This window comes from Copidosoma floridanum, unplaced genomic scaffold, assembly GCF_036245765.1.
Source record: "Copidosoma floridanum isolate Cflo_tuat_1 unplaced genomic scaffold, Cflo_Japanese_pri ptg000007l, whole genome shotgun sequence".
NCBI lineage: Eukaryota > Metazoa > Arthropoda > Insecta > Hymenoptera > Encyrtidae > Copidosoma > Copidosoma floridanum.
In genome coordinates this window covers 1327688-1355607 of record NW_028321884.1, presented here as the reverse complement: position 1 = coordinate 1355607, position 27920 = coordinate 1327688, and the positions used below count along the sequence as shown (strand labels likewise).

The 27920-nt window shown below is 40.6% G+C and overlaps 3 protein-coding genes across 6 annotated transcripts; 1 reads left to right on the top strand and 2 right to left on the bottom strand.

The window, feature by feature from the left end:
- The first annotated feature begins 229 nt into the window (after nt 1-229).
- Nucleotides 230-3564, top strand: IKKepsilon (I-kappaB kinase epsilon). Of its 2 annotated transcripts, none has more exons than XM_014360687.2 (4): nt 230-472; nt 598-2307; nt 2390-2591; nt 2671-3564. In XM_014360687.2, exons 2-4 carry the CDS (start codon nt 626-628, stop codon nt 3148-3150), a joined length of 2364 nt encoding a protein of 787 aa, XP_014216173.2. In that variant the 5' UTR covers nt 230-472; nt 598-625; the 3' UTR covers nt 3151-3564. The 2 variants fall into 2 exon arrangements, with proteins under 2 accessions (XP_014216173.2, XP_014216174.2); XM_014360688.2 differs by having other exon boundaries at nt 543-2307.
- A 105-nt stretch (nt 3565-3669) lies between these two features.
- On the bottom strand, nt 3670-6408 carry LOC106644945 (protein VAC14 homolog). The gene is made up of 6 exons (XM_014360659.2): nt 6183-6408; nt 5651-6035; nt 4508-5578; nt 4319-4437; nt 4149-4228; nt 3670-4067 (listed from the first exon to the last, which is right to left on the bottom strand). Exons 1-6 carry the CDS (start codon nt 6281-6283, stop codon nt 3739-3741), a joined length of 2085 nt encoding a protein of 694 aa, XP_014216145.2. The 5' UTR covers nt 6284-6408; the 3' UTR covers nt 3670-3738.
- A 994-nt stretch (nt 6409-7402) lies between these two features.
- Nucleotides 7403-27883, bottom strand: nuf (rab11 family-interacting protein nuf). 3 transcript variants are annotated; one of them, XM_089589082.1, is made up of 12 exons: nt 27779-27883; nt 27394-27557; nt 18463-18820; nt 14981-15229; nt 14360-14437; nt 14219-14257; nt 13499-13625; nt 8864-9028; nt 8403-8772; nt 8163-8329; nt 8000-8068; nt 7403-7923 (listed from the first exon to the last, which is right to left on the bottom strand). In XM_089589082.1, exons 3-12 carry the CDS (start codon nt 18588-18590, stop codon nt 7801-7803), a joined length of 1515 nt encoding a protein of 504 aa, XP_089445208.1. In that variant the 5' UTR covers nt 18591-18820; nt 27394-27557; nt 27779-27883; the 3' UTR covers nt 7403-7800. The 3 variants fall into 3 exon arrangements, with proteins under 3 accessions (XP_089445208.1, XP_014216170.2, XP_089445209.1); XM_014360684.2 differs by lacking the exons at nt 27394-27557; nt 27779-27883 and adding an exon at nt 26138-26559; XM_089589083.1 differs by lacking the exons at nt 27394-27557; nt 27779-27883 and adding an exon at nt 19683-19835.
- Between the last annotated feature and the right edge of the window lie 37 nt (nt 27884-27920).

Below are 27920 nucleotides of genomic sequence, written 5' to 3'. Positions count from 1 at the left end.
AGCAACATTACAGAAACTGAATTTTTTTTTAATATACTTCTATAATTCTGTTAATATGGTTCGGTACAGGTTACTAGATATATTATGCACTACAGTAGGCTAGGCTTTGGGGATGGGGGATGTGGGAGCGCTGATTTACCTACTTTTAACTGAATTTTTTTATTGATACGATATATAATATATAGAGTAAGTTAGATTAAGATACAGACATCAGTTGGAATTTGTTATCTGATGCGTGTGGCTATTTTATTGTTTGAGCAGCCGTATTATTTTTGTTTGCGATGAACAATATTTAAAATTGATTTTAATAAATGGTAACCGTCGTTCATAGTATCAGAAATGATCAGTCAGCTTTGTTTAGTCAATTTTTTTTATTGTGCACACGTAGCAACGAACCAATGATCCAAGTACTTGTAGTGTTACAAATTGGAACAGAATTCTGTATAGTGCAACCTTGATGGTTTTCCATTAGGTAACATTCAATCACAATACTCAATTTTCATCCTATATATTTCCATTTACTGAGAATTTATATTCCTTAGAATTTCGGCATCAAGAATTACAAACCTTTGAATGATTAGGAAAATATTCTTACAGAGCGTTACATGTGGTATTATTGGGCGCCATGTCATTCTTAAGAGGATCTGCCAATTATGTGTGGTGCACAACAAGTGTTCTGGGCAAAGGAGCTACTGGAGCTGTTTTTCAAGGAGTGAATAAGAATAACGGCGAGCCTGTAGCTGTCAAGACCTTCAACCAAGTCAGTCATATGCGTCCCCATGACGTGCAAATGCGAGAGTTTGAAGTTCTGCGAAAAGTAAAGCATGAAAACATTGTCAAGTTATTAGCCATTGAAGAAGAACAAGATGGTCGTGGAAAAGTTATTGTCATGGAATTGTGTACAGGAGGTAGCTTGTTCAATATCTTGGATGATCCAGAAAATACTTATGGCCTAGCGGAAGAAGAGTTTCTACTTGTTTTGGAACACTTGTCAGCTGGTATGAAACACTTGAGGGACAACAATTTGGTTCACAGAGATCTGAAACCAGGAAACATTATGAAGTTCATTGCTGATGATGGGAGTACAATTTATAAACTCACCGATTTCGGAGCTGCCAGAGAACTGCAGGAGGATCAGCAATTCATGTCTTTGTATGGTACGGAAGAATATCTACATCCTGATATGTACGAAAGAGCAGTGCTTAGAAAACCCATGGGAAAAAGTTTTGGTGCCACAGTAGATCTTTGGTCTATAGGTGTAACCTTGTATCATGTGGCAACAGGCCAATTACCATTTAGGCCTTATGGTGGACGTAGAAACAGAGAAACAATGTTTTACATAACTACGAAAAAATCGTCAGGTGTGATAGCTGGTGCTCAGACATCGGAAAACGGCCCTATCGATTGGAGTAGAGAATTACCGTCTACTTGTCGTCTAAGTGCTGGCTTGAAAAGATATGTTACTTCACTGTTAGCTGGTCTTTTGGAAGTGGATCAACAAAAAATTTGGAGTTTTGATAGATTTTTTTCTAAAGTGACCGACACTCTTTGCAGAAGACCAGCAATCAATATTTTCGATGTTCATGGGGGAAGTTTGATTAAAGTGTACTTACATCCAGAAGAAGAACGTTTTGCTGCACTCCAAGCACATATCCATGAGCAAACAGGTGCTCCTCCCAGAGCCCAAATACTTCTGAAAAGTCAAACTCCGATTCTACAACTAGTGGAAGAATCGACACCTGGCAAGGGCTACCCTTTGACCACCATAGATGATCCGTTGTTTTTATTTTCAAAAGAAAATAACAATGTTGTGACGCCTGCGGACTCGGAGCTTCCTAAATTTCCAGTTTTTGGCGCTGTAGTGTCAGTGGAAAATGACGCTAGTCAAGCGAAAACTGCATGTTCGGTTGGGCACGAATGCAAAAGAAGGATCGACAAAGTAGCTAGGTGTAGTAAACTGTCGCAAGATGCAGTCACAGCATTTGTTAGTTACTTAACGCTGGAAATCAGTAAATCGCTGGATAAGTGCCAAAGGGCCAAAGATATGACCAAGGCTGTTGAAGATTTAACCATAGCCGTTGAACGAGGGGAAACCATAGCAAAACAAGTTTTCATGGGTATTCAAACACACCAAGGATCAGCTTCTTCGATTTCTTCTTCATTAACGTCAACAAATTTGGCATCGACCACGCAAAATACGACTTCATCGTTGTCGTTTGAAGTAAAAAATTGGAAGAAAGAATTGGATCTCAAGAGCAAAGAGCTTTTTGGAGAGCTTGCGCCAGCAATAACTCAATTTCATCAAAGGTCTGGCTACAAGAGTTTGTATTTCTGTCAATTACATTTTGCCTTAATATGTCTGAAAATTAACTTCATCACGCATGCATAGGTATGTTAAAGAAAATTGCTTGAAGAGCGAGTGGGATACAAACACGCGCGCGTTATGGTGTCCTTGGTCAGGAAAAGCCAGTCAACGGGCAGCTACGTTGGTCGATTGCTTGAGAGATGGGTGGCAACATCTCTTGCGAGACCGAGCCACGCGAAGTCTCACTTACAACGACGAACAGTTTCACGTTTTGGAACGAATCAAGGTATACTATAATTATCATCATAATAGAGTAAATAGCCCAAACGTAAAAATAATTTCGTGGGATACTTTTTTGTTCACAGGTCACCGAGACTGGACGTCGTATGAAGGAGCTATTGGAGAAGCAGGTGACCCCGGCAATAACTCAGCGCTCCGAGTGCCTCGCTGATTGGTACAAAATGGCTCAAACAGTTTTTCTGCAGACCCAAATTTTGGACAGTGACATAGATAATTACGAGCTCGCCTTGGATAGTTTCTTGTTGCGGTTGTCACAAGAGAGCAAGGAGCGCTATGAATATATTTGTCGGACGTTAGATGATTGGTTGCCCATGATCGGTAAACAGTTCAACAAAGGTACCAAAAAATCGCAGACTGAGTTTGATGAACATTATAAACGGCGGGCTATGCTGGAGGAAGACAAGTGGCAAGACATTTATTCAATGCAGGAAGAGATACTCACGATATTGTGCACAAATGAATTGCTTGTAGAAGATATCGTCAAGACTACAGCGCAGTTGGCAGCCACTGAGGAGGAGCTGCAAACGTTAGATTTGAATGAGTAGGTAACACGCATACGAAGCACGCTGATTGTTTTTTTGTCAAGTGATAGAGTAAACAATGTTTGTTGAAAGTGTTAAATTTTATAAAAATCTAGCACGTTGCTGGAAAAAAAAGACTGTAAGTCATACTGTAAATAGAAACTAGTTTATTTTTAATGAAGGAAAAAAAGTTACAAATAGGATGAACAAAACGCTTGAAATAAATTAACATAGGTTTTATAGAAGATTCACGATTCTACTCTTTAAATTATATTCTCAAGATGAGCCTTGTATTTATATTTTTTTTAAGACTTTTTAAAATATTTTTTTATGTTTCTTTAATTTTTAAGTAAGTCTGAGCATTTGTAAATATTTTACTAAATGATTGGTCAATTGGCAAAAATATACTTTTATGTAATTTTTTTTTTTTTTTTTTTTTTTTTTAGACCAGTAATGTGTATTAAGGGGAAGAAAAAAGATTATTTACTCTGGATAAAGACTGAAGAATGTAACAGTAAGTAAAATGTTTATTTATGATTGCGGAATGCCGAATCGTCTCTGTATAATAAGTATTTCATAGTATTACAATGTACAGTAAAAAAATTATTTTATTCATGAAATATCAAAATTTGTCAATTCTTTTGTATCCGTCAACAAAGCTTGCCTTTGCTTTTGTTTTTGTTCCTTATGCTTTTCCTGAGTACTGACGAAATAATCAAATAATTCTTTAAAATTAATTTGATCCCTTGATGTTGGTAATTTTTTGGTAGGAGTTTTTTTTGTATCACTCATTGAGCTGCTCAATGCATGCGAAGGAATGGCGTTCAATCTGCGAAGCAATACCGAATAGATTTCACTCTGTGGGAGAATCATGAGAATACCATACAAAGTATGCACGAGAGCCTCGTTCCTTTGCCGTTCGAGGAGTTCAAGGCGTAAATCTTGAAGAAAAAAAATTTGTTATTACTTTTCTGTAAGCAACATGTTATCAGTAACTGATTGATCATTGATGAATAGCTTACAAGTGAATATTGGAGATTCGATAAGTTGCACTAGTTTGTCAATTTCAACTAAAAATTCAACAGTCACCTCGATATTGCCACTAAAATTAAAATTCATCAAAGAATATTTCTTTTGTTGCTGTCAAATTTTTTTTTTTTTTTTTTTAATTAATTTAAAATGAGTATTTTACAAGTACTTGACGACGTCACAAGCATGACTGTAGTTTTGCGTGAGTAAGCATAAAGCAAGAATAGCCACAGGATTATGACACCATGGTTTATATAAACCAAGAAATACTTCAACACTTTTCTAAAAAAAAAAAAATCGTAATGATTATATTTAAAAACATTATTTTAACTGTTTTCTCTATATTACGTACCTCTGTGCTCAGATCTTTCAAAGTGTTCCTCAGCTCAAATAATTCCGAACTTGTTAATAAAATTGTATTGAGAGTCTGGACCATGATACCAGCAAATCTATAATTTTGTTCCTCTTTCAAAATATCAGCCAAAACTTTGAAAATCTGTTCTGGGTTCAACAATACACACAACTCTCTGATTATAAAAGCACCTCTTTCTTCCAGAAGATGTCTATCACTTGCAAACAACCTCAACAAGTTAACCATAAACTTTGTAAAATACTTGTTCTGCGCTGTATTGGTGTGTTTAGAGCTGATTAACTCAGCCATGACAACCAACGTTTGTTGAACCACCTCTTCGGAATTATCACTCAACACTCTCATGAGGACAGGAAATAATTCTTCAATGTGAAGATGCATCTTGTCTGGCAAATTAGTAAGTAAATGGTAAATCCATTTTAAAACAGCCACTTTTGTTTGGACGGGCACTTGCTGCATTGTCAAGTGCTTTGTTAAAACTTCAATAATGCTAGAGAGATCCAAACTATCGGACATCGACGTCTCCTCTTTCTTTGAAATGATCAATTTGAAGAGACTGACATTAACGTGTGCAGCAGTGTCTCTTATTGTCTTGCGAGTATCACCTTCATAAGATAAACATGGCAAAATCGCAGTGAAAATACCAGAGATGTAAGGTAGAAGAAGCTGACCAGATAGTCTGACAAATTCGTCCATCCAAGTGATGGCCGTCAATTGAAGAAGCTCATCTGAGCTCTGAGCATGTAAAATGAGAATGTTTATCATCCCTGCAAAATCTACCCTAGATGGATTTGACTTGATGCTACGAAAAAAATTAGTAAAAACTACATCTGCAGACTTTTTAATTTCTGGTGTAGGATCTTCTAAAATTTTAAAAAGACCGTCAAGAACATCAGGCAGAAATACAACTAGATCAATGTCAGGCACTGCATCCAATACAGTTATCCAGGATATGATAAATTGACGAGCAAAGGGATTTTTTGTATACATCCTCTCTCTGAGTACTGGTATAAACTCTACCAAGTTAAAATCATTGCTTTCGGTAACAATGTCCTAATGGAGATAAAATGACAAAAATCAATAAAATAGTTTGTTTTTTAGCTATGTTAATTTTTTAGTACTCACTTTCATCAGCCTGTCAAGCAGTTCAGTGGCATTTTTGACACTTTGCTCCGTGTCACAAGCTAATTTGCTGAGGACTCCAAAAATATCATTAAAGTGTGGTAAAATAGCACCTCTCGCTACTTTGACAACATTGTAAAGACTTTCGCAAGCGTAATATCGAACTCTGGAGTCTGCGTCGTAGAAACACGCCAGGATCGGGTGAATGAGTTCTTCAGTGTACTTAGCAGTTTGAGGAGTTCCCAATCCAACAGCCATCGCTGCCAAGCCAATCAAGCCTCCCTTCCTGGCATGTGGATTTTGGGAATTGGCAAAATCTTGTCCCAAGACTTTCAACAATCGTTTTATCTGAACAGCGTTGTTGTGTACTGCAAACTCTTTGACCATTCTTAAATACAATAAAAAATTTTTATGTTATGCACGAAATTGGTTTTGCACGAGCCTTGGCAAAAATTGAAAAATTATCTTATATCGTAAATTTAAAAGCAAATATGTAGAGCCATAAGTAATTCTGATAAATATTTTTTAGCCTTACTTTTCGATTTCTAAGGCGGCAGCTTTTCTCTTTTCGTAAAGTTTGTCATTCAAAGACTTGACGCAGGCCGCACTAAGCGGTGCGTAATCTTTTTCCGACATTTATTAATTTTATTTCCTAAGCACTGCCCGCTATGTACAAGAACCGCGATTTACATACTATACTTGTTTACTTTCGGTATTTTGACATCTGGTTTGTTATGTAGGCGCACCATGCCATGCACCAACCACCAACTCTAACTAGTACATATATTTATGTAAGTGAGTAAGAGTAAGTGACGTGTGACAACGTTGCGTGGTTGGGGGCGCTACTGTCGATTTACTGATACAGTGTAACAGTACCAGTAAAAAAGCATGCATAACTGATGACGTGCGACGACATCCGTAATAAGTATCCAACCCCATTTATCACCTGTCATCAAATTTCATTACTTAACTACTATTTGATCGTCATCAAGACGAAATAAAACCGATATTCTACAGTAGTACACCTGTGTTATACCATTATACCGTTGTTTCGGTGTTATACCATTCCAGCGTTCCTGTGTTATTGGCTTATACACCATTCCGTTGTTTCGGTGTTATACCACTCCAACGTTCCTGTGTTATTGGGTTGTACTGTTCCAACGTTCTTGTGTTATAAGTAGTAAATCTACAAATTTTTACAATGTAAACAAAACAAAGCAGGTGACAGAACGCCGAAAAATATCACTAAAAAGAGCAAGTAGACCGACGTTGTCTGCTTTTCTACGTGAGTTTATGTACTTTTAAGACTTAATAAAGCTTTCAAACAAATACACTAGACAAGGAGGTATTTATTTATGAAAAAAAAAAACAAGTTTATGTACTTAAGTATGCCATACTTATCGTTATTTCAATTGCTTTTGTCAATTATACGTAACTCTGTCGTTTTGTATTAGTAAACATGCAACTTGACTCCGCCGTTTTTCCAGCTATTATTTTTATTAAGGTTCAGATATTATAATATGTAGTAAGTAAATTACTGTTTCGTCATAAAACAAAAACATTAAATAAAAATTGCCGTATTTTGTAAAAAAATATACTTCCAATATATTTATGTATATAAAAATTTACATAATATACAGTTGAAAAATTTTTTTCACAAATTTTCTGATAGATTCATGGAAAATTTAACAAAGTAATAAGTAGGATCGATCAACTTGATAGGTCAATAAGTCGCAACCAATGAAATAAAATTGATAATGATGAAAAATAGTCGCTTTTTAATAATAAAACTTACATTAAAACAGTAATGGTAATAATGAGATTTATAATTATTGTATGTACAGAAATACGAAGCTCAGTCCCATCACAGATTTTGCAACAAACCTGATGCAGGTTTTCAAATAGTGTATACATTTTATCTTTAACTTTTTTTTTCTTCTTCTTCTCAACAAACTTGTCATGTTTGAAATATCAGAAACCAGGCCGTATTATCAGTACCGGCTCACGGGTGGGCATTTTTTACAGTTTTGGTGGTCGTGATCCCTTTTGCTCGTATCGATCTCGACGAATTTTCCAGCAGCACCGCTCCTCACACGCTGCATACTGTCGATGAACCGAGGCCCAACCACAGCACGCGCGTCAACAGACCTGCGTCAGTGAGGCTGCTTCACTTCCAGTAGCTGAGGATAGTTTTCGACGATGTTCAAGAGGATGTTGTCGATGTAGGATCGAAGGCGCGTGTTGACCTCTCGCTGTTCTTTCAGAGCTTGCTTAGCCTGCAACGAAATGTAAAATTTTTTAATTTTCCACTCAACTCTAGCTGCTATAGGTCAGTACAGGCGTTTCACTCACTTCAGCGAGGGTCGTAAAATTATCGCAAATATCCGTGGCAGTGGGCTTTCCAGTATCAGCACAGTCAGCCTGCAAAGAGGAGGATATTACTCAATTACACAACGATCAAATAACGCACAAGGCTCTGCACCAGCTGTACCATTAGAGGAAAAAGTTCACCCACCTGATCGTGAGCGGATCCGGTCAGTCGCAATTCCGTAGCGAGATTCGGACTGCTCTTCCTCCCGATCGTATTGTCGTTTGGATCCTGCCCCTCTGGCATCAAGAGCTGACGGCCCGCCTGCAGAGCCGCGGCCGCTGCTTGCATCTCGTCTCTAGACTCCTCCAAATCTAAAAATATAACCAAAATAAATTAAAAATGAAAAATAAAAACTTGATACGATTGTAATTCGGAGTGGCTTACCTTTGTAGCGAGTCCTGAGGCCGTCCATCTCGTCGGCCATCTCCTCCAACTTGCGCTCGAGGTCGGCCTTGCGCGCAAGCTCCTCGAGGAGCAGCTTCTTCTCGCGCTCCACCTCCGCGAGAGTGAGACCGGTACGTCGCTCGGCGTCCCTCGCCTTTTCGAGATCTTGCTGCGCGTCCTCGAGAGCGGCCTCCAGCTCGGCAAACTTTGGCCGGAGCTTGTCGAGCTCGCCCCGAAGCCGCACCGCCTCGTCCATCCTCCTCGAGCTCTCTAGCTCCGCGGCCTGCAGCTTTATCGCGTAGTTCTCGAGCTGCAGCTCTTTCTCGCGTTCCAGCCGCGACGCCAGTTCTCGGTGCCTCCGTTGCTCCGACTATACACACGTCCAAGATGATGCGTCACTCGGTTATCCTCTCCGGATCGGCAGAGTACAATTTTGAGGGTGTATATTATGTACAACTTACGTCGAGCTTCTCCTCGGCCCTGGCCTCGGCGTCTCGGGCGGTTTCTTCCAGCATGAGTATTCTCGCCTGGAGGGTGGCGTTTTCCTGCTTGACGCGGGCGTACCTCTCCTCACCGGCTGACTGCGTGTCCACGAGGGCGTGCATTTGTTCTTGTATCATTTGAACCTGCCGGGCAAGCATTATTAACATTTAGGTACATCATCACATTTTTCACTATTTTTTAATCCACCTAATGGTTTTTCATTGCTGTACGAATTTGAAAAAAATATATAATAAAGTTATTCCGTTTGTGCGCGAAGATGGTAAATTCAAGTACTCCATACTTATTCCCGGAGTAGGAGAAAAAAAATTATCAGCCATCGCTGGTATCGATTTAAACTCGGTTGAACCCAAGCCTATTTGCCGGTGCACACTATTATACACTTGGCTAGCAGAAAATTATGTTGCACGTACTTAAGAGGCTACAAAGATGAAAAACCAGGATAATACCTACTTGAATGTACGGGTAAAACCTTTTTATAGGCGATGCTACAACTGTATACGACTCGGAATATTCCGTTGCACGCAACGGCGGATGAGCAACTACATGGTATTCTGTGATTTTGACAGCCGTTATATGTATAAGTATACACCTTAATTGATTAGAAAGTTGGAAAAATTCACGAGTGAGTCGACACATGAAAACGAGTGACTAATGTTTTCCAGAGCAAGCACAATTAGTACGCGTGTATGATGTATATATGTATACGTTATCCAATACAATCCATGGCAATATACCTTATCTAATCTAAACGCGCTCATTGAGAAGTTCAAAATAACTTGCCGTCGTAGTTTACCTTGTTTACTCGGGGTCCCGGCACTACGATATCATTTATTCAGCTATATAATTCAATCTACCACGTAAGTATGACGAATATCTTAAAGAATGACAGCTCGTGCCTATACATACGTAGAGTAGTTTTATGATAAAAAAAAAACAACGAGGGTAGAAAACCAATTTTTCTTTCTTCTCAACAGAAAGTTGAAAGCCGATGATAAAATTATCATCCCCGATGGCCCTATGTCACGCGCTGTCCGGAATAACAAATGAGTGCATACCTATATTAAGTATACATATACCTCGCAGTAATAGGCTTGAATTCCCACGTCCCATTAAAATGCGCAAACCCAAGTTATGCACATATGTAACATTGGACAAACGCTTGGGGTTACTTTCAGCTGTATTACTCGCAAGTTTTTTCAAATATAGCACACGCGAGGTGATGCGTGGGGTAGAGCTTGACGGAGGATCGACGAGGGTTCGGCGCGCGTGGTGTGACACGACGTCTTGTAACGATTTTTCCTGCGGCCGCCGCGTATAAAGTCACGCGAGAGGCGAATGACGATGGAAAAGGTCGAGGGGACCCGAGTGTAGCGAGTCATGCAAACGGTCTAAAGTATACGAAATATGTATATATATATATATACCAACACATACTAGATCGGAGTGAGATTAGAATAAAACAAAACTGGGTAAATACAGAGCCAACGAAACGAACGAGCGAAGGGACGGGTGGGCTTACTTGCTGGTGCACGGGCACGTGGTGCTGAAGTCGAGCGAGAGGGTGTTGTGGCTGCCTGGAGGGCTCGAGGCCCAAAAATTGAAACTGGCCCTCCCAGAGGTCGTACTCGAGGCCGGGCGAGCCGTCGTTAGGCCCGGGCCCGTTGAGGGAAGCCGGGCCGCTGCTACCAACGCCAGGCTCCTCGTACTCGGGCCAGCTGCAGTACCCCTCACCACCTCGCGAGCCCTCCTCCTCCTCCTCCTCCCGGCCTAACACCTCCTCCATCGTTTCGCATACTATACGCGTTGTGAGTCGCCGGCAGCCCCTCAGGCGCGAGCCGATCTCGTTTTCACTCGCCTCCAGCCGATGATCTATACTTATAAGCTCGCGCTTCTCCTCTCCCCCTCTCTATCTCGTGCTCTCCTCCGGGCGATGATGTGCAGGCAGGATGTTGCGATTGACGCGTACACGCTCTCGGCTCTCGCGCCCCGCCTTTGGTTTCCAAATAAGTCGGGCTTTTTTTAGCGCCTCCCTCCGCGTCGCACACCGGCCAAGCCCCACTAAAGTGTAATAATGCACCGCTCTGGCGTCAATCGCCTCGACTGCGCGTTATTGTATACATACACGTACCGTGTGTAACTTGTTTACTTGAACTTGTCACGCGCTCGATAAGCACGTAGGATTCATCCATACATTAGAATAGTGCTTCGGGAAAGCAATTCATTGATTTCTCGGCTTTGTCTGCACTATTATCTATATTTTCAAGTTCAATCGTTGTACCGATCGTTATCGGTGGCTCGAAATGTACTGTATCGTACACGAGAAACTCATCGGCGTCGACGCGAGATAACGCATTTTTTTTTTTTTTTTTGGTCAACATCAACACTTATGCACTATAGCGCGACAAAAATGTCAAGTGGGGTATTAGTGATTGTCAAACGGTCACGGGTGAGGAATATAGCGTGTATTCATGGAGGCACATCACATATCGCACTGCGGAAACCGCGCATATTTCTGCACGTCTCGTCGGCTCCGAGAGAGGGAGAGGAGCGTTTATACACACACGCGCACGAACTAAATTTACGAGTTTCTTCGCTCGAAAAGCAGCATACGAGTGTCACACGAGCTGGTACTTATGCGTATAATAAGCATACAAGACTCCGCGACGCGGATCACGGGTAATCGCGAAAAGCTCGGCGGCGCGACGATCGGACCTCGTTCGTGGTTTCTCTCACTTTTCCGCGGAACCCCTCCGATTCGCACTTAGCCACAGGTGTACATTTTACCACTGGAGCGTAAATTTAGCGATGCGCGCATACACGGTCTCCAACAAGTACAGCCTGTACGAGGGCGTGTAACGTATACGGGAGTAGAGAGAAAACAATTTTCTCTCGGAGGAGTAAAGCTCGCGTTGGCCGAGCGGCCCGTCGACGGCGCACTAAGCGAAGCGAGCGGGCTTTTCTATATTCGTACTCGCGCCCGTCCGTGGAGGCAACGCAGGCGCCGTCGCGAAGACGATGGTCACATGCTCTCGGGCGAGGGGAGGGGACACGGGGCTGGCTGTGCTTGCAGCCGCTTATTTAGAACCTAGTCTCGTTAATTTTAATTGAGTTTGCCGGGCCCCGAGGCTTTTAATAAGAGGAGCTTCGTCGCCGTGTTATTGGATTAGAGGGTGCAGCAAATACCCTGTGGAAGAATGTGCTTGCTTTGGTGTATATACACGCGCCTATTCTCTTGATTTGTGGGCAAAGTGTTGGGTTTTCTCTACGACTAAATTTTTTATTTGTAAAGACGATACTTTAACACGCAATACAGTTTTTTCATCCATTCTTTTGAACTCAAGTATATCCAAGATCGATCGATACCAGTGAATAAAATTCAACATCTAATCCAACGACTCGACCTCATGAATATTAAAAATAGGCAACGTCGATAATATAGAAAATCATTACGTGCTCTACAAAACGAAGCGACATTACAGAAATCTGCATTTCAAAACTTATACTCTCTCGTAACGTGGGATATTATACAATAGTTAATAATAATATTTTTTTGAAACGAACCCTTTAGTACTACGCGCTATTTATCAAGTCTCTCAGCCAGCGGTCCCAAACCATGTAAAGCGCCAGGGCGAACAGTATTAGAAAGATGAAAAAGGTCCAGCCGGGCCAAACCATCACCGTTGATACTGAAGTTTTTGATTGGCAAGCCATGCTTTTTTTTGTTTAGCTTTAATTTTATTTTTTCAACGCTGGTTTTTGGATATATATATATACATATATATTTTTATTCAAGTTTTTTTTGCCACTTTGGTACTTTATACTTTTTAATTTTGAAATTTTCTTAACAAGAGATTTATCTGGGGCAATGAGTCCGAAAATTTAGGTTAATATTGTTTAACAAGTGAAAGAAAAAAATTAAGTATATCGATAACTTCACGTGTCGAATAAAAAAACAGTAGCGCAACAGGTAAATGGAAGTACGGAATGAGTCGGGGAGATACAGATATCAATATAAATTTCCTTTAAACTTTAATGGGACGCTAAAAATAAATTACTGCACATGCTACTTCGACTGTACGAGAGCTTTTGTCTGTGTAACTAATGTAATATTTGAATGGCACCCTGTGTGTGCTGAATAACTTTGGTGTCAATGATTATGCGATCGTCAGAAATGTATAAATGTGATGGTAATTAGCATAGGTACACCAAAAAGAAGCTCTACCCTCAATGAAATTTTATTACCATCATCAAAATGCAAAATTAGAATTTCCGCGACAACATTGTTTAATTTGGCAAATTTAGTTGCGTTAAACTATAGATGAATCTATAAAATAAAAGTAAAATTCGAAGCAATGAAAAACCACTGTGCACACATCCCTGAGGACAGATACCGATACACAATCAAGGTGTTTGTGTTCTTTCAAGTGAATCTCCATTGACTTTGTATCACTTTGTTTAAGGTCGGAAAAAGTAAATACTTAGTGCATGAAAAAAAACAAAAAAAAAAAAAAAAACCAGTAGAAATAAAGATATGTATATATGCGCGACACTACATCCGTTGGGTGTATACAAAAAAAAAAAGTGAAACTTACTCTCTGATTCAGGTCGATGACATCCTCAATGACGTTTCCATCCTCGAGGGAACTATACACGTCATCAGCTGTATCACAGATAGATCCTCGTCCAGAGCTATTGAAGCTGCTGCTCCTGTACAGTTGACTGTAAAAAATACGAAAGTACATAAATATTTTTTATCTCGTACCTTTTTACTTATTTTTCGATTTACGTTTCATTTATCAATACGTAAAATCCATTCAAGATTATTTAAAGTAAAGATAAACTCTACTTTGCTTAAAAAATAATTAATGTAGTTAATATAAAGTGAGAAAGCCAACTGTACTAGCGATCAATTTATCATATAAACACAAAACGAATTTTAACGTAAATTTTCATTAAAACACTATTTTGATCAAAAAAAAAAAAAAAAAAAAAAAAAAAGAAATCAGAAATCCTTGGAAAATCAAGTCAAGTGATGATTTATTGTTAAAAATTTGTTGTAAGAATCCGAGTGAATTTTACCGTTAAAAACAATGGTATGTGTAAAATGTACAAAATACATCCACCGTTGGAATGATGAAAAAAAAAAAAAAAAAAAAAAAAAGAATAAATTACTTTCGCGAAGTAAGCGTTTCGTAAGTGTTTACTCTCTCGCAAAGTGCAGTTCACCTGATGTGTGCAACACTCGACGCTATAACATGCGTTTCAAGCAGAGCAAGTATGCGAAAACTGTACACGTAACTACAGACTCTTACCTGGCCAAGGCATTGGAACTCAGCCGCTTCCTGTTGGCGCTGCGGAAATAAAGAAAGACGATACGCTTTTAGATCGTTTATTGCTCGTTACTATATATAGGGAGAAATGTTCTTTTTAGAATACCAATAACTGCTACATACCCAGCTGACGAGCGTCCGAGAGACGTTCGAAGCCACGAGTGCCTGTTCAGCAGCGTTGAGTTTGGACTTCGCGGGTTTCTGAAAAGGATAAATTGACATTTAAAAGACAATCAAGAGTTTTCATTGAAATGGCTTTGGTTGAAGTGACTTTCGACCACAGTTTCTTATAAAAACCGTTAATTTAGTGTCTTTTAGCAACCGTTAATTTAGCAGTGAGTCGATTGCAGATCGGATAAGACAGGTAGAAGCGATAAAAAAGAAATTACCATATCACACGGAACCGTCTATCGCGTTTCTTGGAACACAAAAGCGCGAACAAAAACCTCTCGGCGTAACTTGAAAATATTACAATAATTTTATTAGCCCGAGGGGAAACAAAGGCGTCTAATGGCTCCGTTTCGCTCGGGCAAGACACAAATATACATACACATCGGCCCGTCACTCACGCGATTACAAAGTGGAGCGTATTGTTTGATGAAGGTAATTATAGCTTCGCCCGGTTTTTGCGCGTAGTGTGTCTCTCACGGTATAGACCAAACGAAACGGAGACAGCTAAATTACGAATTTCGAATCGAGTAGGTATATCTTATACAGTATAAGAAAGTAGTAGGTGGTGTATACCTGTGGGCGGGGTTGGCCGTGGGGGACGCGGCAGGCGATCCGCTGCCCTGAGGCGAGTCCGCGTCCTCCACGGCGCCAAAGGCTTCGAAGCGCTCCTCGTCGAGGTTGCCAACGGCCGCGTGCCCATTGACTCGGGGGCCAGTGTCGCCGGTGCGCCCCTCCGGGGGACTGGCCGAGTAGGGGCCGCTGTCCTGGCGCGGTGACAACGACGTCAATGAGCTGGGCTCGCTCCGGCTCCAGGTCGACGAGCTGCAACACCGAGGATTGCTTTTACGTGACCGAGTACACGATTGTACATACATACATGGGTACAGTAATATTTATCATGGAGCGGGAGGGGGTCTATGTAGGACTGCCGTGGCGGCTCGCGTGCGCGGGTCTGTAACGATCTAACGATCGCCGCGAGTTCCACTTATATTATTGTGTACTTTTATGTGTACCCACTGGTATAGTATAGACGACACACGCCGAGTCAGCCTCGAGTCTATAGACGCACACGTATATATTTATATGTTACACCTGTACATCAATATTTCATGTGCATGCACGGCGGAGTATATATTATATAAATATACATATACTTTACGAAACGATGCGAATCGAGCAGGTAAAGTTGGGGTAACCCGAATTATTGCAATGAACCGTGTACAACTTGTACATGCATATTTGTACAAATCTAGGAGGCATGTATGAATTATTTGAGAATTTTCAGTCACTGTGGTTTTCTCACTTACATACACACTGTATTCACACGCACGCGACACAATGACTTTGTGTGTTCCCATGCGTGCACGCCGATGCAGATGATAATATTACATTGGAATTAAAGCAAGTGGAGTACATAGGTACACCTACAAAAATATACTGAAAATATGAAGGGGGAAAACAAAAAGAAAGCTAATCGCGCGATTCGCCGAAGCCGCGCCAATTGACGACAATTTTTTTTCTTTGCTGGAACGCGTATATAATAACTAATTTTCTTTGTGCGCACGAGAGCCCGAGTTTCGCTTCGAGTTTTTCAGGACAGCTAGGTTTATATATGTATGTATGTAACTACAGGGGACTTTGTAATTTGTCATTCCGGCAGAGCACACGCAGATGTTTTTAGAAGTATGGCTCGCGTTTCTCCAAAATTTAATATACCTGTGTGCGATTAGTAGGTTCAGCACAACCCAATATAAACGTACTCTTGAAAAAAAAAAAAAAAAAAAAAAAAAAAAAAAAAAAAAAAAAAAAAAAAAAGGTACAATATACAATGTATATAGGTACACCAAAGGCGGTACTATAAAGTAAGGAATGCCCTAGATCACACAGACGAGGGCAGCGTATCACGCGATCTGCATGAACATTAACATTTTTTGCTTCCGTGTCCCTGATGGTGTACCTATTCGAATATATATACGATTGTACAAGATATACGCTGCAATGGCACATGAAATGAAAATTCGCTCGCGTAGCACGTGACGTTGTCATTCGAAGGGTATATAAGTATCTCCGTACTGATTGTACGTAATTTGCTATAGATTTATCGAGGCTTTTCCGTTTTTTTTTTACAATTTAGCGTTTTATCATGACAATATCGTAAACATCGTAACCATATCGATCGCGTAACACACGTATTAATTTAAAAAATGGCAATTAAGCGTGAAAAAAGTCAAGATCATCTCAAACGCTTGCGTAAATATCTGATACAGTGCACTTGTGTAAATGTTCTTTCAAACGAGTGATAACCGCAAAATATAATACTTGCACTTAATATACACACCGCGTCGTGCAAATGACTTTCAAGTACGCAAAAAAATGTAATCAAGAGCGACGCGTGCATGTACATACATTTGGTTACCTATACAACATGAAATGGCAATGTTTGATTGGAAGACCTTTCACCCGGCCTATAATAAAACCTACTCGAATTACGTAAGGAAACACAGTATACGTACACGGATGAATGGGTGTATACCTACGTGTTATTGGTACCCATACCTGCATGTAACATGATTACGTTACAACCTACCAAACGTGAGATTGCATGTGCCATTCTATGTACTTTCACAATTTTCGAGACTCCGCCTTATTACAATGCAGTGTGATGCCGATGGTGTCCTGAACCATCATTATTACCCATACGTGGAGATTGACGATGAGACGCGCCTAAACTGGGCGTGCGCTTTATGATCGTAAAAGACATAGGTAAACATACATATTTATTTATGTGAAGAGTATATATCCCACCTTCAACCCTGTTTTAGCATTTACACATAAAATGTATACAATTTTAGCTTAGCACTTTTCGCAGCGCCAGGGGATAGCATTTTTTTACCCGCGAAGCTGAGATCGTTCCTCCCCCCACGTGACCATACGTTATACTTACGTTGCGATGATGTAAAAAAAAAAAAAAGTTGGTTTATTTATTTTTAAAGAGGATCAGACCTTACGACCGTTTAATCATGACGATAAGTTCCGGAAGTCACGTAACAAGCTTTGTGCATCACGTCGCGCACACATCACGTTTTTCGCGTATTTATAATTACTTCCGCCAACTTTTTATTTTTTGTTCATCAGATTTTTTTCAAATCCGTTGATTTTTCTTTTCATTCGCGTAGTTAAACGATAGTGATTGCGTTTGTTTACAATTCAACCGTATTATAGGTACAATGTGCGTGGCGGAGAAAAAGAAAAACCAATGGATTGTTTTTTACTGGATCAATGATACATACCACGGGTGCGAGTGTTATAAACAATTCTACAGAAAAAACGAAAAATATCTTTGTGACGGCAAATAAAATTTAGACCAGTACACGCTTGGAGGCCTTGATCGCTAGTCCACTCGATGATATAGTTATACCTACGATTTTACGATTTGGCGCAGGTACATGTTCGGGGTACGTGGAATTTTCCGTCTGTTTTACAAATATATATAGATACACGCGTAAGAAATATGCGTGTATTAAAATAAAAATAGACACAGTCGCTAGTGTATATATATTATAGATGATGAGGCAGACGAAAAAACAAATAGATACACGCGCTCTTATCAGAATTGCTCGTATATCTGTTTGCAGCTTTGATCCCATTATAGTCTTACGTGGATACATCATTCGTGTTGCTCGCGTCATGTGGATTAATTCCCGATTGCCTGCACTCAAGTAAGTACATAAAAATGTATGCCGGATTAATTGATACTTTGAGCGCCGCCAAAGTCAACAAGATTACATTTATGATATATTATAACACGCGCACTTGGGGAAAAGTCACGGAAGGTATAAGGTGTATATATGTATACATACTGTATCTGCTTGTCAAAACGGAACACACTCTTTGTCGATTGAATGAAAAAAAAAAAAAAAATCCCCCACGTATCTAGCAACACTGGTGTACCGCAAAAAAAAAAAATCGAGCTGTCCCATTGTCATGGTATACCATTGCCACCAGCAAGCAAGTATGTATTATTATTATAATGTAGGAAATAGATGATAACATACCTGATCTGCTGGCTGTCGTGAGGCCCAACGTCTAGCGAGGCGGCGTCCCCACCACTGATGCCGAGAACATTTCCGCTCTGGCCGCGCAGGCCATCGTTCCTCAGGACCGGCGATCGGGAGCTCACCATCGCCGTCCCCGTCGTCGCTGTTACCGTCGTTGTCGTCGCCGTCGTCGCAAGTACCTACTCGTCGCTCGGGGGTCCTCTCCCCGATATTGTTATACCCCCCTCCTGTCTTTGCGCTGCAGGTTGCTCCGCAGGCGGCCCCTTGCACATACAGGTATACAGGCGCGTGACTCACGGCTGAGAAATGCCTCTCCCGGCCCCGGTCGCCGCTCCTCTGCTCCGCGAAGCGCTACCTGTGGATCGAGGATCATTATTGTTATTACCTCTTCTTATATGTTACAACAAATACTATACATACATGGGGAAAAAAAAAACTTGGTTATTTAAGCTTAATACTATATAGCTGCACAAGAGTGCATGCACAATAACAATACAATATATACAATGCAAGTAGTGCGCGAATGCGACTTCGTACAAGTTAATTGATATATACGTTCGAGGAGGATGTATGATATATACGTATACGGTTATCTTGTCGCTTCGTAATATCATCACCCGATACTTGATCAAAAGTTCACGTTACCAACTTTATAATAAGCGGGCTCGTACCGATCGTATACAATTACATTATATATTATACCTACACTACAATGCATAAGCATGCGATGTGATGTAAAGATGATGACATCCTCTGAAGCGCGACTCGTGTCGGAGGCAGTGCTTTTCAAAACTGTTATTCGCGATCGGAACGCATTTTAGTTAACAATATTTATCCATTCCATATACCTGCTTGGGAAGAGAGATAAAAGGAAAAGAGTCTCAAGAGACTATAGGGATGTTGAAACTCATTGTTCTCGACGATGCAAATTTTCGCGCACACGCATAAATATATAAGGTACACGCCCACGCAGCACACGATACTGCCCGCAGTGCCGCGGATGTAACTTATACTGATTATTCACTCAGGTATTTCAAGTGCGTGCGGATATTATAATGCTCATTTCTCAACATGAATATATTTTGCCGGTATACCAATCAATGTATAAGACGGTTGCTATACACTTGGCGTTGTATTTATATATAGAGTCGATTCGTGACGCAAAGGGCACGCTATGATTTACTCGCGTAACCGATTTAACATGCATGAAATCGTACCTATACAGACTAAAATCAACATCGGCTTCACCGCAGATTTTCAAGCACGAGCTCGGTATAACTCGTCTCTGCTGTATCAATTATTTATGGGCAGCCCGAGTGCACGTGTGAATATTGTTGGTAGTGCTACGGCCTTCTGACTCCCTCCTCTCCTGTACACACTTAATGTTTCTGCAGTACAATTTAAAATATATCTACTCCTAAGTATAAAATGCACACCTATAATAATAATAATAAATAAGAGAATAGAGCGAGAACCTAGAAGGTATGAGATACGTGAAGGAAGAAATGCCGATTGCCATTGTGCATGTATACATGTGTAACATGCATGCACCTGTTATACCTGTTACTTATGTACTACTATACCATCACCGATGCACGAGAATTGAGGGGTAAGAGGAGCAAGCAAAAGAGAAAACGTAGGTTAAGTGTATGGGTAAAAGTTATATGGGCACCTATTATATACAGTCTAACTCTGCATCCTCATCCTTTCCCTGGTGTATACTTAGCTGGCTGCTGCACGTGAGAGCCGGAGAGGACGTCCCGGAGGAGAGAGAGAGAGATCTCGTCGGGATTGGCTGCATGGGTATATGTATATTAGAGTACAATAATACAAGAGAGCCTGAGAAAATGAGGTTTCGCGTGAGTCAGCGCATCAAAATGATTGAGACGTCGGTAGTTTTAGGTTTCGGAGGCAAGACTTTTTTTTTTTTTTTTTCTTACCGATGCACTTTCATCGCTTGGCGCTTCCATTCTTCGGTTTACGCGAGCGTCATTGTTCCCCACACGCAGCGAACAACCAAGTATGTTGGCGAACGATAACGCGAGATAAGAACTACTGCCGTTTACCGACTCGCTAGCTCTTCTGCGACCCGAGAACTGCTATTATACGTTCGCTGTACTATATATAGGTATAAGTAATCGCTCCACGCCAAAGACCTATGGGACTTTTTCTTATTTTATTTTTTTTTTTTTTTTCAACTTTTACTTTCTGCCCGTGTGGGGACGGTACTTTGCAACAATTTTCGCTTGTTTTTTTGTTTGCGTGGGTACATTTATTATTTTACAGAATTTCGTGAGACGAGAGTGTCGGTACGTCGAGTGATTTTCTATAGCGACCGCGTTGCACACTTATATATACTGTATGGAAAAAAAATAGGTGTAATTGACTGTGAAGTGGAAAAAAAAAAAAAAAACTGTGGGCATTTATCCGCAATTAATGTCTTTACATTTACGAATGCCCATGTATAAACAATGAGTATACACGAGTTACAGGCGCATCGTTTACGTAAGGCTTTCGAAGATGAGGTTGCGTAAGATTGATGCAAATGTTTATATACATAGTGTTGAACGTGAGAACTCGCGGCGTGCTTTAAGTATATATATAGGCAACAGCGACTCCCAAGCTTCGAGGTATAATGAGCTTCCGATCTTTTTCACTCGATCCCTGGTGGTGGTTTATTGCCACACCGAAATAAGTATATATATAACCAAGTACAATCAAACGAGAATATAGTACCTGTACTGCTGATGCAAAATTGCCCCGAGCTCTTTACCAGCCCCCATGCGTTTGGGAAACGGGTACTCGTACCATTTGACCGATTCTTGGAAAGGACAGATTCTCGAATATAGCGATTTGCTTAATTTCCACTCTCCTCTCTTGGGCGCTGTTCCACAGTTATAGGTATTGAGACGTTTTCTTTTGTCACCGGCTCAAGCGGTTTTCTCAGTATCGGGATGATGACATCAACTAAAAACTGTCACTTTATCGCTCAGGGGTACAATAATTTACGTGTACCAATATTATTGATGCATCAGTTGTACTGTATCTCGAAAACGCCCCCCACCTAACGGTCTGGCCGATGATTCTGGATCATTTTTTATCCCCGTATGTATATATTATACTCGGTGAAGTAAAACAGAGTGGATCGCATTACGAAATTTCAATAATCATAACGGACGGTCAGCTAGAACATTTTAAAATAAAACAAGAATCGTGACACGCAATGCAAAAAAGCGGAACAGCGAGATAACGCCAGCCATTATGTTATTAAACAGTGACCGGATGATAAGTATACGAAACTCGGAAAAAGAGAGCTTCATGGTCACGTGTATATGCCAGCGCATCCAACATGTGTCATATGCATATACAGGCACATCGGTCGTGCTCGCTTTCGAGGTGTCGGAGCGCAAATCGCGTTTTCTCCTACACATCAGGGCCGTTTTGACGCGCTTTCTTCGTTTTACCTCCGACATGCCGCGTGGGTACGCAACTGCGTGTGCGTTCGCTTTTATATACATGAGTATTGTAAGTACGCGACTCCACACGCGCTCGCGCTCCAAAACGCTTTAGGAACGTTTTCTACTTTTTCGTATATTTACCTACTCATCCTTGCTTTCCTTTTTTTTTCCCCCGATCGGCAAGCAATTCCATCTCCATTATACCTCGGTCAACTCGATCGAGGCCCGGAAAATCATGTTTGGACCTTCATTTCATTGTATAAAATTACTTCCACCTAAAGTTTTTTTTTAGCTTTTATAGTAGTAGTTTGATATATTATACGCATCGGTAAAAATAATCATGTAGCGTGCGATTAGTGCCGAGCTTTGGATTAAAATAATACCAGACGAGGCAATAAAAGTGTTTTTAATGATTTAGTGCGCGGTATGAAAGAATATATTTCGGTTGATTTTAAATATGAGCCAACTTAGCTGTAGCGCAGGTATATTTATACAAAAAAATTGTAACAATTAAAAAAATTACAACAAAGTACCCAGTTTAGCTGTACACGGAGCTACGAGAGCGAAATGTATACTATACGCACGGCACACGATACGATACGTGATATCCCGCTCCTCCCCCATCGACGCCCCCTTTAGCTCCCTTTCGGGCATTTCCTGCCCTTTTTTTTTCTGTCTCATTTACTTTTTTTCGTATTTTTTCGTCTGTGACGCGAATAGCGCGACGTTTCTCATGTGTCCGATGGCTGCTATACATCTCGAGCCGGCCGCCCCGCGCTCACCTTATACCTCCTTTTTGGGTTTCCAAGTATATCGTACACGCCGCACGTGCACGGTACAGAGGAGGCAAATCGCGGAGGCGGAGAAGATCGTGCTGTGTATGAATTGTGACTTTTTTGCGGGGAAAGAGGGAGGGAGAGACTGGACTTCTTTTGTCGCTTCCGAGGCGTAGTAAGTATAGTTTCTCCTCGAGTCGTAAAGTTGATTTTACGAATTTTTCTCGCGGACGCCCGCCTGTCGTTTTATTGCGTTTTCTCTCGGAAAGGAAGTCGCCTACATTTGCCCGCACTTTCGAGGAGCATTTTCGATACCTTCCTGCATTATCGCCGCCAGCTTTATCCATTTTTTTTTTTTTTTCGCTATCGCCGAATGAGATATATATATATTTAATCGCGATTCGTTGCAGTTTCTATTTCCACTGATTTGGAAAGTAGACGTGTAGAAAGAATAAGTCCCCGAGCCTTGACTTTGTTTCAAGTCTATCTTTGTACACTGCGAGTCATTTCGAGCTTTTAAAAACACGATCATTTTTTTTTTTTTTTTTTTGCGTTCGTGCTAAAAAAAAAAAAGAAGCATTTTGTACGCAAAATCTAGAACTATGCCTTTCCGAGTAAACGTAATTTTGTCGATGGGCTTGCAAATAATAAAAAGATGTTTCATCTTTCAGGTCGCATTATTCATTAACGCTTAAGAGCACACGATGTCTAAACCCACAGCCGAGTGAACGACGTATGTAAAATATGACGGTAAAAGTTAATTTATGAACTTTTTTTTCCTGGGAAGAATGAAAGTAAAAGAAACGTTTGAAGCATCGAAAGAGCACCGCTTGCTAGTTAGTATTTACCATGGATGAAAATTAATATTAATATATTATGCCATTGCTATGTAGTGCAGGTGAAAATCTTAATCAGAGAGGAGGTGAATCCGCGAGTTTTCTCAGTTTCACTGCTTTCGCGGTAAACTCACGAGATTCTAGATAAGAAAAAAATAGTATACGCACGCGTGTGTGCACGATGCAAAAAAAGTAAGTAAGTTAGCGAGAACATTGTGTAAAACATCTCGGACGCGTTTGTCGAAGCCCTAGGAGTGCCGGAACGGCTATACGTCTCTGTGTAAGTATATATAGGTACATGTGCCGAAATACGAGGCTCTCATAGGACTTCGGACTTAAAGGCAACTTGGTTTTAATTTCTCACATAAACATGTTGTTTCTTCCATGCACGATCTCCATCAGGTGGGTTTTTTTTTTTCGGCACAACGAGGGAAGTAAGTAAACCCGCGCGTCACGAATTAGACTGCTTTTTACATGGTGTATGTATATAATTATACCTACTATTGGGTATATTGTTACACACGAGGGAGATTCAAGCGCAAGCATCCGTGTCACCGTATGTATACCCACGCACCGAGGCTTGATTTTTCAGGTCACGCAGTTGGATATCGTGAACGAGCTCGTCTAAAAGAGCTACCAATTTCTCCTTCGGATTTCACATTTCTCCCACCGTCTCGGTCTTAACGTACGGGTGCGTCAGATTTGTATACACACGCGCATTGCACGTCTCGAAACTCAAACCATATAGTGTAGCTGTACTCGCCCCGAGATTTTGATCTGCCATGCGAAAAACAACGCCGTGGGCACGTAACTCTTCGATTGGAGGGGAAAAAAAAAAAAAAAAAACACGCGGAAAGGAATGCACGTAGGGGAAACAAAGGGAAAAAAAAACGAGGGGACCTAAAGCGAGGAACAGAATTCCATGCACGCCCATTGTGTGGTGGTGGAGGAGGCTATACGGTATGGCGTGTTGGAAGCCTCCTTTTTTTCCTACCTGTTTCATTTTTTATTTTGCGGGCAAGGGTATAATATACATTCAGTCGACCGCGCGAACCGTCATGGAGCCGTGAAACTTTTTCTCTTTTTTTTTTTTTTTTTTTTGTCAATACGTAGCTATTATTTTTTCGCGGAGGACACGCAGCCTTGCTGACGCTTGGCAAGTACAAATATATAGGTAGGTGAGCATACTTTTAGACCCGTGGTCGTATTTTTATCGTCCAAGTTTTAAATTTGGACTCTCGAGAGTTTCGCAAACGAAAAAAAAGCTCAAGCGCCAAGTACGTGTACCGATCTGGTCTTTGTGCGCCGACCGACCAACAATTTTAGTGTATACCCGCTCGTGCTAAACAATAATAACTTATTTGACAAGTACCAACTTGCGATTGTTCCGAACAAAGCGTAGTTTAAACGCGAACGAAATTTATATCGCAAGAGATCGGTAAGGTTCTTGCCTCGTTAAAAGAAAATGGCGATCCGATAGATGTGGTTCTTGTATTGCAGGATTAAAATATAAGCAACTGCCAAATACGAGCGGAGCAACGCTGCTCCGAAAACGGAGAGGCGTGCACGCGCGTACACAAGCAATTTAATTTCCAGCCATACGTAGCGATGGAGCTTTATACCTGTGGAGAAGCCGAGATCGGCGCTTATCTCGAGTTTTACCGATGTACCAACAGAGTATACATGCAGATGAGTTGGCACTTGTGTACATATAATATAATATATATGTACTTTGCGACAAAGCATATATGTGTATTCCCCGAGTTGCGATGACGCGCACATATATTTTGCATGTACGTATCGGCAACGGCAGCCAACCATTTGTCTACGTATCTAATTATCACCAAGTACCGAGTCTCAAATTGCCCGTGAATCCACGATCCTGATACCGTATAAACCATGTTGGAGATAGTACGCCTACATTCGCACCAAAAAATATGATGAACACAGCCGCGTAGTTTCCGTATGCATATATTATTATATGCTTGCAAGTACTGCAAAATTATTACCTCTGCAGCCGATCGACGACACGATTGTTAACAACTACACTGCACGATATAAATATAGGCTTGTATGTACCAGGTAAACATGGTGTTTATTTGACGGCCTTGGGTGCAACTACTGCTAAGTTGACGCGCAGGACTTTAAATTAAGTAGCGATTCTTGATCAATGTTATAGACGCACGGAGATTCCAAAATTTGCACTACAACGAGATTTTAACTCATCTGTAGCTGATAGCGATGCTGCTGTAGGTACAGGTACATCTGTATTCGGGAGCAGGATAGAGAGTTGAATAAATTATCGGTGCACGGATGGACGGAAAAATATAGATGGGTCGGTGCATACACCTATAATGTTTATACATAGCGATGTGTATACATTAAAGAGCAGACGAGGAGCAGCATCGGGTGTGTTATAATGTATACCTATATGTGTACCTTTGGTATATAAATATGTGCTCTGCACTCGGTTAGCAGCAGCAGGCGAAGGGGGAGAAAGAGTTGCATTGGGAAAAGGTGAGATCGTTTCGATCGAGGCGATGATGTTTCTGAACACTCCAACCGATCCCTACGTGTAAGCAATGTACCTTTCAAGACATACCTATGGCACAGTTCCTCGAGGTTCCGCTCCGCGCGCACTTCTTTGTATTTTCTCACGCACTGCTCAGGTAGGCAAAAAAAAACAAAAAAAAAAAAAAACACTCCTATACATATACGTATGTTGTGTGCATGTCCTCCCGATACAGGATGTACATCCTCCTTATACAATGGAATGTGCTGCACAACGTGCACCTGTGCACCAGACGATTTCGGAGCAGCATGAGGGACGCTCCCTCGCAGCCTCCACTCTCTGGTAAGTATATAATACACTAGCGCGAGGACTTAATAACTCGAAACGGCGCTTATGTTGTATATTCTTATTGTATATATACCAAGGTGTACTTTTAATAGGCGAGTAGAGAGAAAGAGCGCCACGGAATCCACGCACGACGCCCCGTTCGCCTTGTCTGGTGAACGCGGGGCCACTGGCTGCTGCTGAAGCTCGAGCCGTGACTCCTACTACCTACCCGCTCACTCTTTTTTTCCGTTCTTGTGCCCACCTACACATATCGTGCTCTCTCTCTATACCTCTGTTGGTTTATTCAGGTATACAACACACGTTGACTCTCGTGTCGTCTGCACTGCAATTTTAGTCGTAAAAGTTGTATCAACTCCCTAAGGTTCGTTTCTATTTCGTGTTTTATGTATACATGATGGAGAAACAAACCTCTGAAAAACAATACAACTCTTACATAACTGCAATGTTACATTGTGTGCTCTCCCAACAATTTAAGGTAGAAATGTATACAGAATTAATTAAAAATTTTATGTGACTGTCAGCTAACCAAAACTACGGTGGAAGCATGAAACTAAGGTGTGTTCGGCTTAACTTGATTATCGCCAATCGGATAATCAAAGGGTTGGAACTTATACTCGACCACACTGGTTTTTAGATAATAAGGACTTTGGAAGTTAATGTTTTTATAGTACGATCGACTATTTTTTCCTCCAGGCTGCGTAAGAACAGTTACTGTTGCGCGTGAACAAACCTTGTCTCTTACTCTATCAATTGTGTGACCGTAAATGACGCAGTTTAACGAATTGACCCCGCCAAATTGAAATATATGAAAATCAAGCAATTTTAACTCGTTTACACATGTGATGTGCATGTAAATACAGTCCTTATGATTCATAATCATGTTATGTACACAAGCGCGCCTTTGGTGGTAAGACGAACGTGGTAAGATATTCTATTATATTCTTTGTCATATGAATTTTCACGCCATATCAGAAATACAAAAATGATTATGTACATACCAATGACTTTTCTCGTAAAAATGACCACCAACCGATCATAGATCTTCCATTTGTTTATTTGGTCATATGAACTGAAAGTTTGACGATTGAATTGATAAGTTGCATCAGTTGCAGAAATTGTACCCGCTCGTGACATGTATCCTTGGCATTATTATTGCGAAGCGCTAAAAAGATAAATAAATAGCTTGGTTTACATAATTACTATACTGTATACTGAATAACAACGCTACCCAAATTTACTTTTTGAACACGTTTTTAGCAAAATCAATTTAAAACGTATTTTCACCGGTGAATAACAGTGGCAAAATAAATTTTAATATTAAAATGTACTTGGGTAAAAAAATTATTTTCAACTTTTGAAAAAATCTTGGCTTCTGATACTTACGATGGCTCGACAATCAAGTGGGAACTTCTCTTGTGTTTCTATATTTTATTATTTATCCACGAGGAGATTTGCATTATCTGTATCTTCATACTTCAATTTTTTTTTTTTTTTTTTTTTTTTTTTTAATGATTTCGCCTTTCTT